This window comes from Lytechinus variegatus, chromosome 16 (assembly GCF_018143015.1).
Source record: "Lytechinus variegatus isolate NC3 chromosome 16, Lvar_3.0, whole genome shotgun sequence".
Lineage (NCBI taxonomy): Eukaryota > Metazoa > Echinodermata > Echinoidea > Temnopleuroida > Toxopneustidae > Lytechinus > Lytechinus variegatus.
The window spans coordinates 16923640-16939906 of NC_054755.1; the positions used below are offsets into that span (position 1 = coordinate 16923640).

At 35.5% G+C, this 16267-nt stretch overlaps 1 protein-coding gene across 1 annotated transcript; it reads left to right on the forward strand.

Annotated features, from left to right (window-relative positions):
- Positions 1 to 469: 469 nt before the first annotated feature.
- LOC121429842 (cyclin-C-like) lies at positions 470 to 11461 on the forward strand. The gene is made up of 11 exons (XM_041627087.1): positions 470 to 612; positions 1395 to 1501; positions 2414 to 2498; positions 3367 to 3436; positions 4068 to 4119; positions 4675 to 4730; positions 5557 to 5592; positions 6306 to 6397; positions 7300 to 7367; positions 7971 to 8053; positions 10184 to 11461. The coding sequence occupies exons 1-11, from the start codon at positions 581 to 583 to the stop codon at positions 10331 to 10333; spliced, it is 831 nt and encodes a 276-aa protein (XP_041483021.1). The 5' UTR covers positions 470 to 580; the 3' UTR covers positions 10334 to 11461.
- Positions 11462 to 16267: the final 4806 nt, after the last annotated feature.

Below are 16267 nucleotides of genomic sequence, written 5' to 3' on the forward strand. Positions count from 1 at the left end.
GTGTGAAAAATGCCCTTTATTCAAAATGAAAAATGCCTCTTTTTTTCAAAATTAAATACCTTTTCTGAAGTAAAAATAATACGCATCAATTTTTGTTTTTTAAGGTACCCGTCTTGTTCATAGTTACAAAAATGCATAGAATGTCCAGTTTTCAGGTTGGAATATTACACATTTTCGGCTCATGTTTCGCTCTTGGACATTTTAACATTAATTAGCCCAACATTGCTATCTGATATTGGCCCAATGTTTTAAATTGATGTTGACTCGGTGGACACGTTAACATTCGCCCAACGTCAATAAATGGGCCAATGTTGGAATTTTTACACGGGTCTAACAATTTGATGTTAGTTCAATCATGGACCTAAATATATTCCACCGCCCCTGTTATGACAGCAAAAATTTTCACTAAATTACGGGGGCGGGGATTCTGGATGGGGCGCACTGCACTCTGTGTATATTTCCTTTTTTTTTGCTTCATCAGAGACACCATTAACAATTCATACCAATTACAATTTACACAAAGAGCAGGAGCGAGAAAAGTCATTATTTATTGATAAATTGGAAGTTCTTCGCTATAGAAATGGCAGGAAACTTTTGGCAAAGCTCTCATTGGTAAGTGTAATTTTTTTTTATTAATCTGTAGACTAAGCGGAGCGTTTCGTGTATTTTTTTTTGTAGCAAACAAATAAGGGTCTATGCGTCGGTAGGCCTATTTCTTTCGCCGCATAGCACTGGCTCTAGCTCTGCCTGAGCTGTGGCTGGTACAGTCGATAACGCACTTCCCCTGGCCTGGTCTCGGCCTAGGCTAGGCTACGGCCTACCGCACCCGGTACGGTACTCTCTACACGGCGGCGGTGGAGTTCAATATTAATAGTTCAATTCAATATATGGTAGACAACTGTCAGCCGTCTGTTTCAAGGAGTTTTTTAACATTGTTTCTCCTCGTACACAGATGGCTTGCGATTGTGCAGCCGATAACAATGCCTGGAGGCGTCTGGGGAGTGAAGTCATATACTCTACGTACGATCACTCCCCACTGACGCCTGGGACCCCAATCTATATTCCCCCACGTACGGGTACAAAACCAGAAACTTTCGCCTCCGAGAATTCTACTTTCCCTCTAAAAGAACTAGATCTAGCCCTAAAACATGTACATGGGGTCCAACTTCATTTCCAACATTTCTGCGATATGGTCTATGGATTTCATTTTTAAAGAAGAATTCATTAAAAAAAACGAGATATTTGTTATGAAAAGATGGGAAGAGCTTACGGCCGTGTTTACGTCGCCAAGCTGAAGACAAATCAAGATGGCGACGGAAAACACGGCCGTAAGCTCTTCTCATCTTTTCATGACAACAACTTTTTTTAATCATTCTCTTTCATCTTAAAAACAGTCAGCAATGGATTCTGGATAAACAAGTCCTGATGAAGGATCGCCAAACAGATTTACAGATCCTAACAGAAGAGGAGTACCAAAAAGTCATGATCTTCTATGCAGGAGGTAATCTCCATGAAAAAAAATTAAGGTCTTGGGTCCACATTCTGAAGTTCGTTTTCAAGGGGAAGTTCACCTGACAAAAAGTTTATTGCAAAAATAGCAGAAAAAAATAATTCAAAATATTTCCAAAGTTTTGAGAAAAATCCATCAAAGAATAAAAAAGTTAATAGAATTTTAATTATTTGATTTGTGATGTAATACACGACAAGCTTTCCTGTATACCATATAGTAAAAAAAATTGATGAATTGTCTTTTATTAGAAAATTGGAAATGGTTTTTACTGTAGCTTCAGTACCGGGTATATCAATTAACAAATTATTTCACGCCCGTTTCTAAAAAAAAAAAAAATAAGTCATCACGAACTATTAATAAAGTGAAATTTATGCATTTTAATTACATGTAAAATATGGGGCAGCTGCTCATTTATCACGTCACAAATCAAAAACTTCAAATTCTAACAACTTTCTTAATCTTTAGTGGATTTTCCTCAAACCTTCACTAGAACTTTTCTGCTATTTTTACAACAAACTCCGAGTGAACTTCCACTTCAACTCAGACCATGGTCACACTCTGCACTAAAAGTATGGAAGCCAAAAATAACAAAAATTTGTTTACATTGTACATATTTCTAGTGTATACTGTCCTCATTCATCATGCTTTTAATGATAAAGAAAACTGTTTACTAAATTCCAATAGTTCTGAATTATTTGATTGTTAATTTAGCTGATAAATTAAACTTTTACTTGTACCTTGAGATTCCCTGAATATCATGTGATCCAATTTGGACCAATCAGATTACTGAACATTCTTAGGAGTTGTATAATGTGTACTATTCATTGTATGGATTGATTATTGATAGATCTAGTTGGAATTTGGTAAATATCTCTGTAATATATTACAATGTATTCTTTCTAGTTATTCAAGCACTTGGAGAACAGCTCAAAGTTCGTCAACAAGTAGTCAGCACTGCAACCATCTATTTCAAAAGATTTTATTCCAAGTAAGCAACTATGTTATACTGCTTTCACCTCCCTTTTCTTCTCCAACTTGTGTTTGTTTTTATTCAGTACGGCCAGGGCGCAACACTGGCACTGATTCGACGGTCCCAGACCAGTAAAAATTGCTGTCGGGCCAGTAGTTTTTCAGAGATAGCCAGCTTATCTGGTGCGACATGACCAGTAAAAAATATATCAAACTGATACAAATTATATTTTCTCTTTTTAAAAAATGTTGTGGAGGGCAATAAAAACAATTAAAGTCAGCAAAATAAACTCAAAGTCTCTTTTTATATTTTTCTTTATTTTGCAGGACCAGTAAATTTAGGTTCGGACCAGTAAAAAATTGAAAAAGTGGGGATCTACTGGTCCGACATGAACAGGTTGGACCAGTATTAAAAAGGGTTTAGTGTGGAGCCCTGCAGTACCACCTGTCTATTCCCCCCCCCCCCCTCGTCATCCATGCAGGTTGTAATAAAGGTCTTTGCATCCTGTGATATTGAAATAATTGTTGAAACATATATTTTTTTTCATACTGACGTATGTTGCTTATCATTTGATTTTGCATCTTTATATCAAATGATTGATCAAGTACATATGCATAATACACTGTTGTTGCTTTTCTTTTTAATTTTTTTTTTCTTGAAGGGGAGGGGGGACCTTACTGTTGTTACTCGGATATATCATACATCCTTAAATACATAAGGAATGATAGTTTTCTAGCTTAAGAAATCTGTAGGTATGAAAAGGTGAAGAAGAATAAATGAACTATTGATAGAGAAACTTTAGTTCTTACAAAAATTGTGCTGATCACAATAAATACATGCAAGTCTCTTTATTGTGTTTTTTTGTGTGTGTTTATTTATTTTCCAGGAACAACCTTAAGAGTATAGATCCACTTCTAATGTCACCAACCTGTTTATTTTTAGCATCAAAAGTTGAGGTTTGTATTTCCTCTACGTTGTCAATCATTTTGAAAATAAACTAAATATCTAATCCATTGAAGATAATAATCTTGAACTTGAAATAGAACACTAGAATGAGATGGCACTTAATGAAAATGTCATCCACTATTCATCATTTTGATTTTCTGTGGCCTGTGTATTATGTTGTTTCAGTTACTTATTTTTTTTTACATTCTTGAAAATCTACAATTAGCACTTTTACAAATGTAGCTGTTGAACTGGAGCTATGAATTGTGAAAACCTTAGAAAAACATCTGCAGATACAAGTACAGTTTTGAATACAAATACTTGTAAATACTGCAAACATTCTATGGATTTATTTATTGATTTGATTTAGCTTTGATTTTCATGATTTTAATTGAATTTTTTGTATTTCAAATATTTTGACCTGAAAAATGCATTTTCCGTGAAATTCTGTAAAATTTTCTGTTTCCCTCATAGAAAATAAGAGACTCTAGTTGAATGTGAGTAGAAGTACTGTGGATTTGTTTCATAGCTGCAAAACCAGATGTCTATGGTCAAAAATCTATGTATGACTGTGCTTTCACAGCAGAAAATTAATGTTTTTACATTGTTTTGTTATTCTTTTTTTTGCTTGTATTTTTTCAGGAGTTTGGCCCTCTGATCAATAGCAGATTGATAAGTGCCTGTCAGTCAGTAGGTACGTTAAACTGGTCTTTCATCTTCAGTTTGGTGCTAATTGTTAAAACTTTGGGTTATTATGTTACAATATTTCCCTTCTTAGATTCTTCTGCATGTCCATACAGGCAGATTAGCAAATATACTTCTGTACTTTTTTTATTCAGAATTGCCATAATTTGCATTTTGAAAACTTGCCTAAAAAACAAGTTACAGCCTGTATCCAATTTTTTATCCATTGGATATATTATATTCTTGATATAGGCTATTTTTTCATATTTTATGAATATATTTATTTCATTGTTTCATTTTATTTATTTATTTACTTTAATGTTTATGTGAAGATTTGTTATTCATTTATAAAAAAAAAATAAATTTAGTTATTTTTCTAACTCATCGTGGCATGTTCATTTTTTTTTATAAACATTACAGTGAAATTATGGATTTATAAACACACTGTATAAGTCCCCTAAAAACTATTTAGAATTGATTATTGAATTGAAGGATGGTAAGCAATTTAAAAGATCGCCTCAAATGTAAATTATTTCATTCAGAGTTTGAATTTCTATTTCCACAGTGAAAAAGCTGCCATATGCCTTCTCTGGACAAGAATTTCCATACACAATCAAATTGGTAAATAATCGCCTTTATTTGTTTTGTTTTACTCCTTGTAATCTACTTGAACGATACAGCATTAATGGATGCCGCAATGAATTCAGCAGATTCTATGTACTTGACCAATAAACTTGAGAAATCAAGGTCTTGTAAATACCTTCGAAATTTTTATGTGACAAATTTAGAGTCTACATCTTCTACTATTCTAATTCTACTAGTACTACTAGTACTACTACTACTACTACTACTACTACTACTACACTACTAATACTGCTACTACTACTAATAATAATAATTATACTTGCTTATATAGCGCTTAATACTTACTTTGTCAGAAGTCTCTAAGCGCTCTACAGTATATGCAGCATAATTACCCTGGCTTTAGGAGTGCAGCTGTTATGCGCGCTGCGTTTCAAGGAATAAATTCCTGCCAGGTACCCATTTACCTCACCTGGGTTGAGTGCAGCACATTGTGGATCAATTTCTTGCTGAAGGAAATTATGCCATGGCTGGGATTCGAACCCACGACCCTCTGTTTCAGAGTCCGGAGACTAATCCACTGGGCCACAACTACTACCACTACTACTTCTACTACTACTACTACTACTACTACTACTGCTGCTGCTGCTGCTGCTACTACTACTACTATTACTTCTACTACTAGTACTACTACTATTACTACTACTACAGTGTACTGCACCTGTGATTACTACTTCTACTACAACTATTATTACAATGCCATGGAGATGTGGGATTCAGATGACACTATATGAAAAATGCAGAATTTGTGTCATTTCATCACAATGACTTGATGCATCGTGATTTTTTTTCATTTCTATTGCAGATCCTGGAATGTGAATTTTACCTCCTGGAAATCATGGTAATTTTACAACCATTATTCTTCAACTTTATCTCTTTTGTAATCTCTCATATTTATTTCATACTTTTCATGTGTCAGGACTTTTTATTTATTTATGTATTCGTGTATTGATTTATTTGCCTGAGTGTGTAATTATCATTTGTTGCTGTATCATTATACCCTTGCCAATTAAAGTTTTAAGGGGCTGTACAGGAATTAGCCTACTGTTTGGTGGGTGGTCAGTCTGTCCATTACAAGTCTTGCGGATCAAACTACTTTCTCAGATTTTTCCCCATTGCTCACAAGATTTGTGATGTAGCAGCTGCATGTTTACTTCTGGTATTGCTTTTGCTTTTCAGAGTGTAGTGTCCAAAATTCACTGGCTGAACCCCAAAGTTGCAGCAAAAATATTTATTTATTGCTATTTCTAGTGTTTTTCAAAGTGTTTGGTGTGAAACGAATTTGACCAGCCACCCCCAAATAATAAAAAAATCATCCAAAATTAATTAAAAACAGGGTACAGATTATCAATTCTCCATCTTCTATCACAATTTTTCTTTTTCATTACAATATGAGGATTGAAATAATTTGTGCATCTACTTCCTGAATGGTCTTGCAACATGCACTCTATTGAACTCTATTATATCAAAGTTAACTAGGACGTAAGCCAATTTGAGAATAACCACATATTGAATTTGATGTTTGATCTTTACTTTGATACTTTTATTTTACAGGATTGTTGTTTGATAGTGTATCACCCATACAGGCCTCTTATACAATACGCATCTGATCTTGGACAAGAAGATCAGCTCCTACCTCTCGCTTGGTAAGTAACTTGGAGATCTGTATTTGAAAATTTAGCCCTATCTAGCCCATGCTATTTTTAAATTGTAAAAGCAGGTCTTAATTCTTGGATGATTTTTGTGCAATCTCAACAAAAATCGACATGCAGATCACCCAGGCACAATCTACAAAATTTATTAATTATGCCAATTAACACCTTATGTCGGTATTTATATTTGATTTTTAGAATAAAGCTCTAAAACTACTAAAAAACTTCTAGTCTGGACACACCAGTAAAAATACTTATCAAACATACATGTACTTTTAAATGAATAGTGGCATCAAAATTGTATAATGTACGTTTTATTTGTTTTTATTGTATTATTATTGTTTTTTATTTCTTATTTATTTCTTTGTTTATCTTTTCTGTGCTGTTGTGTAGACAAATTTTAAAGGCATACATGTGATTGGTTCTGTGAAATAATAACAATTGCCCAAGTTGACATGTTCATGTCTCATGAGGCCTACATTATTTCTGACTAGAATGGATGTTAAAATGAGATAAAACCTACTCCGACTCGCAGAAACCAACTTTGTCTTTCAACAGCCTCTTTTTCAATCAATTTAGATGCAAGCCCCCCAAAAAATTGCTTTTTATTTTTTTGGGTGCTACTTTTCACAACCTCCTGTGTAATTCAAAGGATTCATCATTTGGTGATAAAGATATAAGCTGCCTAGATGATTTCTTTCATAGGCAGACATCATGCAGCAGTTGCTGTGTTACCCTCGTGCTATTGCTGAACAAACATCTTCATTGGATAAAGCTTTGATATTTCAGTAAATGGGGATTTTCCGGGGCTCTTGAGAGCATTTTTGGGGCCAAATTGCCCCAAGCTACTATTGTTTTCCCTAATTTAACATTGTTTTCTTATTTATAATATGTAGGCATATAATCAATGACAGTCTTAGAACAGATGTTTGCTTGCTATATCCACCATATTTAATTGCTTTAGGTAAGTGATATCCTGATCTTTTGCGTGTAGGGGGGGGGGGTAGTGCAGGGATTCACAAGTAGCAGTAGGAAGGTAAATTGAGTGTCAGTTTTAAGGCATGGTCACACCGCCCGAGCGTTGTTGGAGCAGTCGTGGAAAGTGTCTCTTTGTATGAATAAAAAAAAAAAATGTGCCAAAGGATTCTGGAAGAAATTGTGTAATTGCTGAGAAATTAGCAAATAAGCACAAGATTTGGGTCAAGCGTCGGGCCGACATTCAAAGCAATATTAATACACTGTCCCACGTGTGCTTATCTGTGTTGGTGATCTTCAGTGTGAACATTTTTCAGCATAGATTTCAAGATTTCACAAAGTTCAGTTTATGTAACTGTACCAGATCTTATCTAGGTCCTATGTGATGTAGTGACAATTAAGCCTGGTTTTACATACTTTCTTGTGAAATCAGTGTTTACTGCAACTACTTTCATTTATCTTTAAACTGTTTCTTATAACAGAAATGTTAATATAATATGATTCATTTCTGACATTAACGGGGTACAAATATCAATGAGGATGATACACACCTTGTTAAATCCCTTCCAATTTGTTAACATCCCCTCAACAGCTTCCCTCCATATGGCGTGTGTGATATCCCAGAATGATCATACTAAGATTTGGTTTGCTGATCTCAATGTGGATCTAGACAAGGTAAGACAGTCACCAGTTTTTTCATTTGAATCAGTTTGTTCATAAGTTTATGAAGCTCTGTCTCCAGTGTCATACCTGTTTATACAGTGCTCATCATTTTCTTATATGGAGTGTTGTGGCCCAGTGGATTAGTCTTCAGACTTTGAAACAGAGGGTTGTGGGTTCGAATCCCAGCCATGGCGTAATTTCCTTCAGCAAGAAACTGATTCACAATGTGCTGCACTCAACCCAGGTGAGGTAAATGGGTACCGGTAGGAAGTAATTCCTTAAAAAGCTGTGTGCGCTATGAACGCCTAGCTTAGCCGGGTAATATAGGAGCGCCTTGAGCCTAACAAGGTGGATATGTGCGCAATATAAATACCCTATATTATTATTATATCAGGAGAGCATTTCATCAACAGTTCAGTCTTCAAGATGTCAGATCCGACAGCTTTCCTTGCCTTGGCTGAGAAGCACTGTTTCTATGATAACTCTTAGATGAAACAGGACTTTTTGGATAAAACATCTGACAAGTCTGTTTTTCATGAAATGCTCTCCTAGGGAGTTTCTGATGTTTTATCTGACAGTTACCATAGTAACAGTGCCTCTCAGCCAATCAGAATAAAGGAAAGTTGTCAGATTAGACAACTTGTCATACAATAATGTTGATGAAACGTTCGCTCCCCTGAAGTCTCTAATTCTATAAAGTGCATTAGAGTAAAAGTATTCAATTCAAGTTTTTATTCTAGATATTCTTATATTCATCACTTTATTGGCAAATCTGCACATTCAAAGGAAATCATACAATATTCTCAGGACACTCCCACTATGTTGTGTTATTTTTACTGGATATTTTGGGTGGTTCCCAAAGGAGATTTTATATATTGTTATGAATTATTTTACAACTTGATGGGGTATTAAGTGCTAAATGGGATTGGACCTTTTCAAATGTAGCCCCCAAAACATGGAACTTCCTTCTACATTAAAGAATTTCTCTACAAGTGTCTGGAAACCCATCTCTTCCAGTTTTGTCTTGCTTAGTTACATAGCAGAAGCGAAACATGTGTAACCCTGCTTTTTCTATGGTGGTAGAGATCCTCCCATTGGCAATGCGACAAAGATGTGTGATGTCACAAGTGAACAACTTTCCCTTTGATGGACTAAAATACCCCCAAAATGTGTCTTTTTGCTCTTCCTCATGGTGATACAAACTCTTTATCCATAATTTTTTCTTTGAAAATTGTATTACATGCCCTCCTGTAGAAAGAATTCATGATCTACTGATACATGTAGATGTGATAAAAGAGGCACTTAAAGTGAAATATATACAAAGTACTGGGAAAGTTGTTCACAAGTGACATCACATCTTTTTTGTATTGCCAATTGGAGGATCTCCATAGCATTAGTGATTGCAATATTCAAATGCTCATAACTTTCTCATTATTTGATATTTCTCAAACTTTCTGTTGTTATTCTTTGATTTTTCTGTTTTTCCTTTAAGTTATTTTAAATGTCATCATAACTCTAAATTATTAAGGATGTATTTCATAAAACTAGGACATACAATGTAGGGGTAAGGTAATCACTGGTAAACATTATTATTATACATTTGCTTGCTGTGGTATGACTTCATAGACATACTGTGTTGTAAATGGTACCAAGCAGGAATTCTTGTTCCTAGATAAGCTAATATAATGTTGGCAGCAACGCTCAAGACAATAATAATGACAATCATCACCTTAATAATAAGGATAATAATAATAAGCATCTTTATAGTGGCATCTATCTAGATATATTCTATTCAAAGGCATATAAGAAAAATAGAAAGAATAAGATCATTTTGATAAGTGGCTTAGTTCTGAAAACTGATGATGTTAGATAAGATATGACTCCAGTTTTGATTTTAGAGTCTCTAATGATATATTTCTTAAATTTAATGACAAATTATTCGAAAGAGGAGATGCTGACGCAGAGAAAGACTCTTCAGCATAGGCTTCTCATGTTATAGAGATCTTTAGAAGATGCTGGTGTGATCTTCTCAGGCTCTGATCTGGTGTACAAGGTATGATGATATTGTTAAGATTTTCGTGCCAGACCAAGAATTAAATTCATTTTTTTTTATTCAGTATTTTTGTTGTATTTATTTTTCAGATTCTTGAAATTACACAACAAATTCTCAAACTGTATGATCTATGGGAAAACTACGATGAGAAGAAAGAGATCGCCAGCGTGCTCGCCAAAGTTCCGAAACCTCAGCCCATCCCACCCCCCTCAGCATCCGCTGCAACGTCAGACAGCTAATCCTCATGAAAAGAGGGACATGGTCGATGCTTGGTTTTGTGGACATTGAAAAAGCAGAGAGATTGCCAGCTTGTTAGTCAAAGATCAGAAACCTCAGCCCATCCCACCCCCCTCAGCATCCGCTGCAACGTCAGACAGCTAATCCTCATGAAAAGAGGGACATGGTCGATGCTTGGTTTTGTGGACATTGAAAAAGCAGAGAGAGATTGCCAGCTTGTTAGTCAAAGATCAGAAACCTCAGCCCATCCCACCCTCCCTTTTCAGCTTTTGCTGCAATGTCAGCCAGCCAATCCTCAGGAAAAGGAGCCATGTGGAAGGACAGTGGTTGGTACTATGCTTTTAATAGGTTCATTGGAAGAACAGAGATTGCCATTGTGCCAACTTCTGAAATCTCGGCCCATCATACACCCTCAGCATCCACTGCAAAGTCAGACAGCAAATCCTCAGGAAACAGAGCAGTTTGGAAGGACAGCGGTTGATGCTTGTTTTAGGTTCATTTGAAAAAACATACATGATGTAGTTTGATGTAGATTGTCAGCGTGCTAGGAAAGTTCAGAAACCTCAGCCTGTCCCATCCTCCCCCATCAGCCCCTGTTGCAATATCAGGCAATTCTCAGGAAAGGGAGCAGTGTAGAGGGACATGATTGATAATGGTTTTATGGACATTGAAAAAATAGTGGAATTTCACTTTACAGATACTGCGTGATATACTTTGTTAACTCTTGAAGTGAAAGTAAACATTGCTTTAATAGTAAGACACAGGATATTAAAGCATTCCTTCAAGTCCTTCAGAGTCAATTATCTTGATAAGCATTGTTCTGACAGTCATATATTCATTTGTTTTTACTAGTTATTGCTCAAAGCAAGGATAAACCAAATAATGCCTCAATTGCATATTGGCACTTTCATAAAAGAATAAATATTATATGACACCTAGATGACATCATCATCTGTGGAAATTTGGATCTGTTGATTGTTCAATTTTAGATCCATACGATTTTGTCCTTTGCACGCATCCACCAAGACAGCAAGCAACACAAGTAAAAACGCTCTTGTTTGCTCGTTTGCAACGCACGTGTTGTGTGTACGCTACAATCAACAGACCAAGCTCGCATTGCATGAGCATATTTTGTATCAAAATTTATAAATTTCAAATGAAAAAGGAGCTATTTTTAGGTGTCGTATAAACAAATTAATGGATGGTTTCATTTGTGCATTGGACAGAATACTTCATTTGGTGAAAGATGAAATGAATGATCCATTGAACTCGGCTTTGCCTCATTGAATGGATGGTTTTATCTTTCACCTCATAAATATATATTTATTCTTCATATATTTTCTTTTAGGCCATTTAGAGTTAGGTCACTATCTGGCGATGTCCCACAAGGATCTGAGTGTGGGTCAGCTATGTTTGTCATAAGTGCGAATGCACCAGGGGCAGATCAGGATTTTCCAAAAGGGGGGCACACTTTCCCCAAGCTAAAAAAAAGGGTCTCACTTGTTTATGAACTGCATATTCCCGTTAAAATATTTGTTGCGACTCTTAAAAGGGGGATTCCACTTGTGAATGAAGGACATATATACATAAAGGGGGGGCACAGGACGGAAATGCCCCCCATCCCCCCTGGATCCACCACTGCAATGCACTCATACTATTATCTCATAAGCCACTTCACGGTTAGCTCATGATCAACTTTCCTCAAATGACCTTTGAGATATTCCATAAGCATTCCTAGCAAAGCATTCAAATTCCGAGAATGAAAGGTATTTGTATAGACCAGTACTGACCGCACAGAAACGTTAGCGCTAACAATGTACTAACAGAGGCCCTGTTACAACCGGTAATGTGGCAGCGATGCCTAATGTTGCAATAAAACATTACTTTTATACATTGAAATGAATGTTTTGATGTCACAGTCCGATAGATGTGACTGAGCTCACTTTAGCCAGGGCTCGACATAAGCAGTGGCCCGGGGCAACCAAAAATGAGAGTCTGGCCACCAAAATTTTGTAAAAGCCAACACTTGGTGGCCCGGTTGGGCTACCAAAGTTTTGGTAAATTGTAATGTTTTCTATTGTTTTAGGGTCACCAAAAATATGAAATTGATGATTTTGGTAGATTGTTTGGGCCACCAAGAAAAGTTAGTGTGGAGCCTTGCTTTAGCGTTCTGTTAGGCTAACAAAGTTTCTGTGCGGCTGGTACAGTGACTAGAATAGGACATCAGGGTAGTGTTTCATGAAACGATTTTATCCGACAAGTCCTGTTTCATCCGACAATTACCATAGTAACAGTGCCTCTCTGCCAATCAGAATCAAAGAAAGTTGTCAGATCTGACAACTTGTCAGACAAAAATGTTGATGAAATGCTCTCCAGGGGTAAAGTTTGGAAATCTGTTTGTTTTATTTTCTGATTATGGCACATTTGATTATTCTTTGGGCTTCTATCAAATACCATTGATTATGAGGGCTTTGTTACTCTTCAGCTTGGATGTGAGGAAAGAATATTTTAAAATTTTTAATCAAACCACAAATTGCTGATGTCAGTGAATCTGAAAACCATCTTTATGGTTCATCTCAAATGACCTTTTTATACTTCTCGTGCTTGTGCACAGTTTACACCCGTGAACTAGCTTTGATTGGTAGAATGGGGGAATCCAATGACTGGAGAGTATAAGGGGTACCGGTACACCAGGCTGAAAATATGATTTGAATTCAATTCAGATAATGTAAAATCGGACAAAGAAATGTCTGTCTCTATGAATATGCAATGAGTAAAGTTTGTTTCCGAATGGGAATGTAAAAAATATAGATGACGCCTGATTTATTTGTACTAGAAGATAATCATTGCTGCAACTTTTTATGTAACAGGAGACATATCATACACACATGTATGAAAAAAGATGATTATGATTTCATGTAAAAACAAAAAGCATTAAGTGGGGATTAGGCATCATCAGCCCACCTATTGCATATTCATGACGACATGCACATAATCGTTTTCACAAAATATTACAAAACTTTGAAATTCAATTACTCTGATATTTGTTGAGATTTTGATATTTTCAGCATTTTGCTCAGTGAATTGTTCTCTATTCTTTTTAGATATAATTATTCTCGACCTGTTGTACCCCCTTTAAATCTGAAACACCCCCAAGATGCTTTTATATATTGCTTCATATCGTCGCACGCACCACGAACTGTCCTCTCTACGCACTTCGATATGAAAAGTTAGTTTGGCAGAAAACGCATTTAAAGAAAAGCTTATTTAAAACCAGCAATGAGTGCACCTACAAGAAAAGCAAATTATTTGCCGGTGTCTTCGTTCGATGGTTTAGGTTCCAAAGGTTCATCCCGTATCTTTATATTTTCTTGAAGTGAATTATTTACGCCACAGTGGACCTTGTAACAGAGACGACGGTTCGTGGTGAAATCGCAAAGCGCGGTAGCGCACTGTATCTATTCCACGAGGACGGTTCGTGGTGCGTGCGACGATATGTGAAAAATTGTCTGTACCTATACGATTGTTACTCACCTAAGATAAGGGGGTGCATTTCTTAAAACAAAAAGCTTGTGATGTTCATCAACTGTTAATAGATATAGAAAATCCTTGCATCTGATTAATAGTAATTGGCTGACAGCATATCATTCAGTGTAAATAATGGATATAGCTTTTCATGAAAGCTCTCCACGTGGTGATCCGCTGTGATGTTATTAGGATTCTAAATTATGATAGCATATTCAACTATTTTTACTATTAAAATCATTAAAAACAATCTGATTCTGTTTCTTTGCATTATTTTTAGTTATACGAATTTGTATGCTCTAAATATAGTTATGATGTGAAGATATGACTAATAATAACTTGGCCCAAAATGAATGTTGAGATTTTTATTAAGCTTGAAAAGGCACATCACAAGCTTTTAATTAATGATATGTAACTTGTCAACAATAACCCACTCGAGTTCATGATTGAATGTAAAAGAAATTTAGCGAGAGCTTCATAGAATAAGGAGAAAAGGTTTGAAGTTGAGATTCAGTCAAGCACTCCAGAAAAAGATGGTGTGATCGAGTGAACATCTATTTCAAATCCATGACAATGCTACCATCATGATCAAAATTTAAGTGATTTCTAATCGTAATTAAGCCTGGGAGAAAAACTCCATACACTCGATGTATTTGATTAGTTTACAATCAGCAGCCAGATACTATATTTTTCACTAATCAAATGTTCGCCAGATGTTAATTCCTGATTTGGACATTTGATTAGAAAAGTACTTGGATGTAAGCTTTGATATTTGAAAACAAAGCGCAAGATAGCGAAAAATATTTTTGATTCTTGTGTCGAAACAGAGAAATCAAAGAATAACAACAGAAAGTTTGAGAAAAATCAGACAAATAAAGAGAAAGTTATGAGCATTTGAATATTGCAATCATTAATGCTATGGAGATCCTCCCATTGGCAATGCAACAAGGATGTGTGATGTCACATGTGAACAACTTTCCCTTTCATGGACTATAGAATACCCCCAAAAGGTCTCTTTTTGCTTTTTCATAAGTATTGGTATGATGATTTATGAATTTATTTAAACTGTAAGATCTTCCACGTCTCCATATTTGCATCAAATTTTACATTTCATTCTAAAATTGGGTCCCAGACCAATCGTGAGGTGTTCAATGGCCCTTAGCCAAATATGCAAGGATTGGTAGATCAACAAACTTTTGGATGATACCAAACTGAGATATGACTGGTTTGCAGAGGGTATTTACTTTTTTTTAGGAAGTAGTGGAGCTAATTCATTGTCCATTCCAATCAGGCAAGAAAGGATAAAAGTTTGAATAAAAAATAATGGTGGGAATTTTAGCATTGCAACAAGAGAACAAAAATGACAAATCTGCACCAAGTTTTGAATAGAATAAGCAAAATGTATTTATTTACAACGAATTCCAGCGCCATGATTATAAAATCTTTGTACACCAAATCAAGTCAAACTATTGTATGTACATAATTCTATCATTACAGCAATTATGTACAATTGAAAAGTTGGAAATGTATTACTTAACAGTCATATATTTTTACATAAATGCTACAGTAAATGAAGTGCTGTATAGATATTTATGCATGAAAAGATATCGACATTTCATAAATTCATGTTTTGGTAAGGTTTTGTCCGTACATATCAACATTAATTAATTTTCACAACAAATATCATCCCAGTCTCCTTGCCAATGACTAGCAAATTGTTTATATTAGCAGATAGAAAACTTTACATCCTGTACATGTATACTAAACTATCATTTATTTAGATGCCTTTTCAAAGCCGCATCTTTCCCTTATGAATCCTGGATGGACCTAGACCATACATCACAAATAAAATTTGCATCGCTAGGTCGATTTATTTTATTTGAGTTTTACTTGCACCCCCCCCCCCCCAGACCTTTAGGTTCACTGACTACACACAGATTTGTTTATCATGATGCCCAGAGGTCTTTTGCAGAAGTGAAAAAATCAATCGCAAGTCCCAAATGCGCACTGTTGATTGGTTGAAAATCAAGTTGCAAATGATTTTTAGAGTTGAGATTGATTGCATCTCTTTCTGCAACGGGCCCCAGATGATTTAATATTCATTTGTTGCCCCAACAAATTTCATTCTAAGAAATAATGCTGCCGTCCCATCACATAAGGATTCAACTCTGTTGAATAAGTTTGTTAGTAAAATGAGGAAAATGTGTCATTGTATGGAGACATATAGAGAGGTACTAGCTTTTGAAACATCTATATTTCAGAAATTGAGACCTGCAGGTACGTGAATTCAATTCCTTTCATAGCATCATGTATAGAGCATACAGACAATATCCCAAATGAAGAAAAAGGAGTTACTCCCTTTTGTCATTGGAAGGCAGCATGCAGGTTATATGCATGATATTCGCTCCATA

What these genes read in the sequence shown, in the direction of transcription:
- LOC121429842 (XM_041627087.1), top strand. Translation starts at nt 581, where the DNA reads ATGGCAGGAAACTTTTGGCAAAGCTCTCATTG. An exon ending in CATGATCTTCTATGCAGGAG is followed by an intron (nt 1,502 to 2,413) that starts GTAATCTCCATG and finishes TATTCTTTCTAG; the next exon opens with TTATTCAAGCACTTGGAGAA. An exon ending in TTTTAGCATCAAAAGTTGAG is followed by an intron (nt 3,437 to 4,067) that starts GTTTGTATTTCC and finishes GTATTTTTTCAG; the next exon opens with GAGTTTGGCCCTCTGATCAA.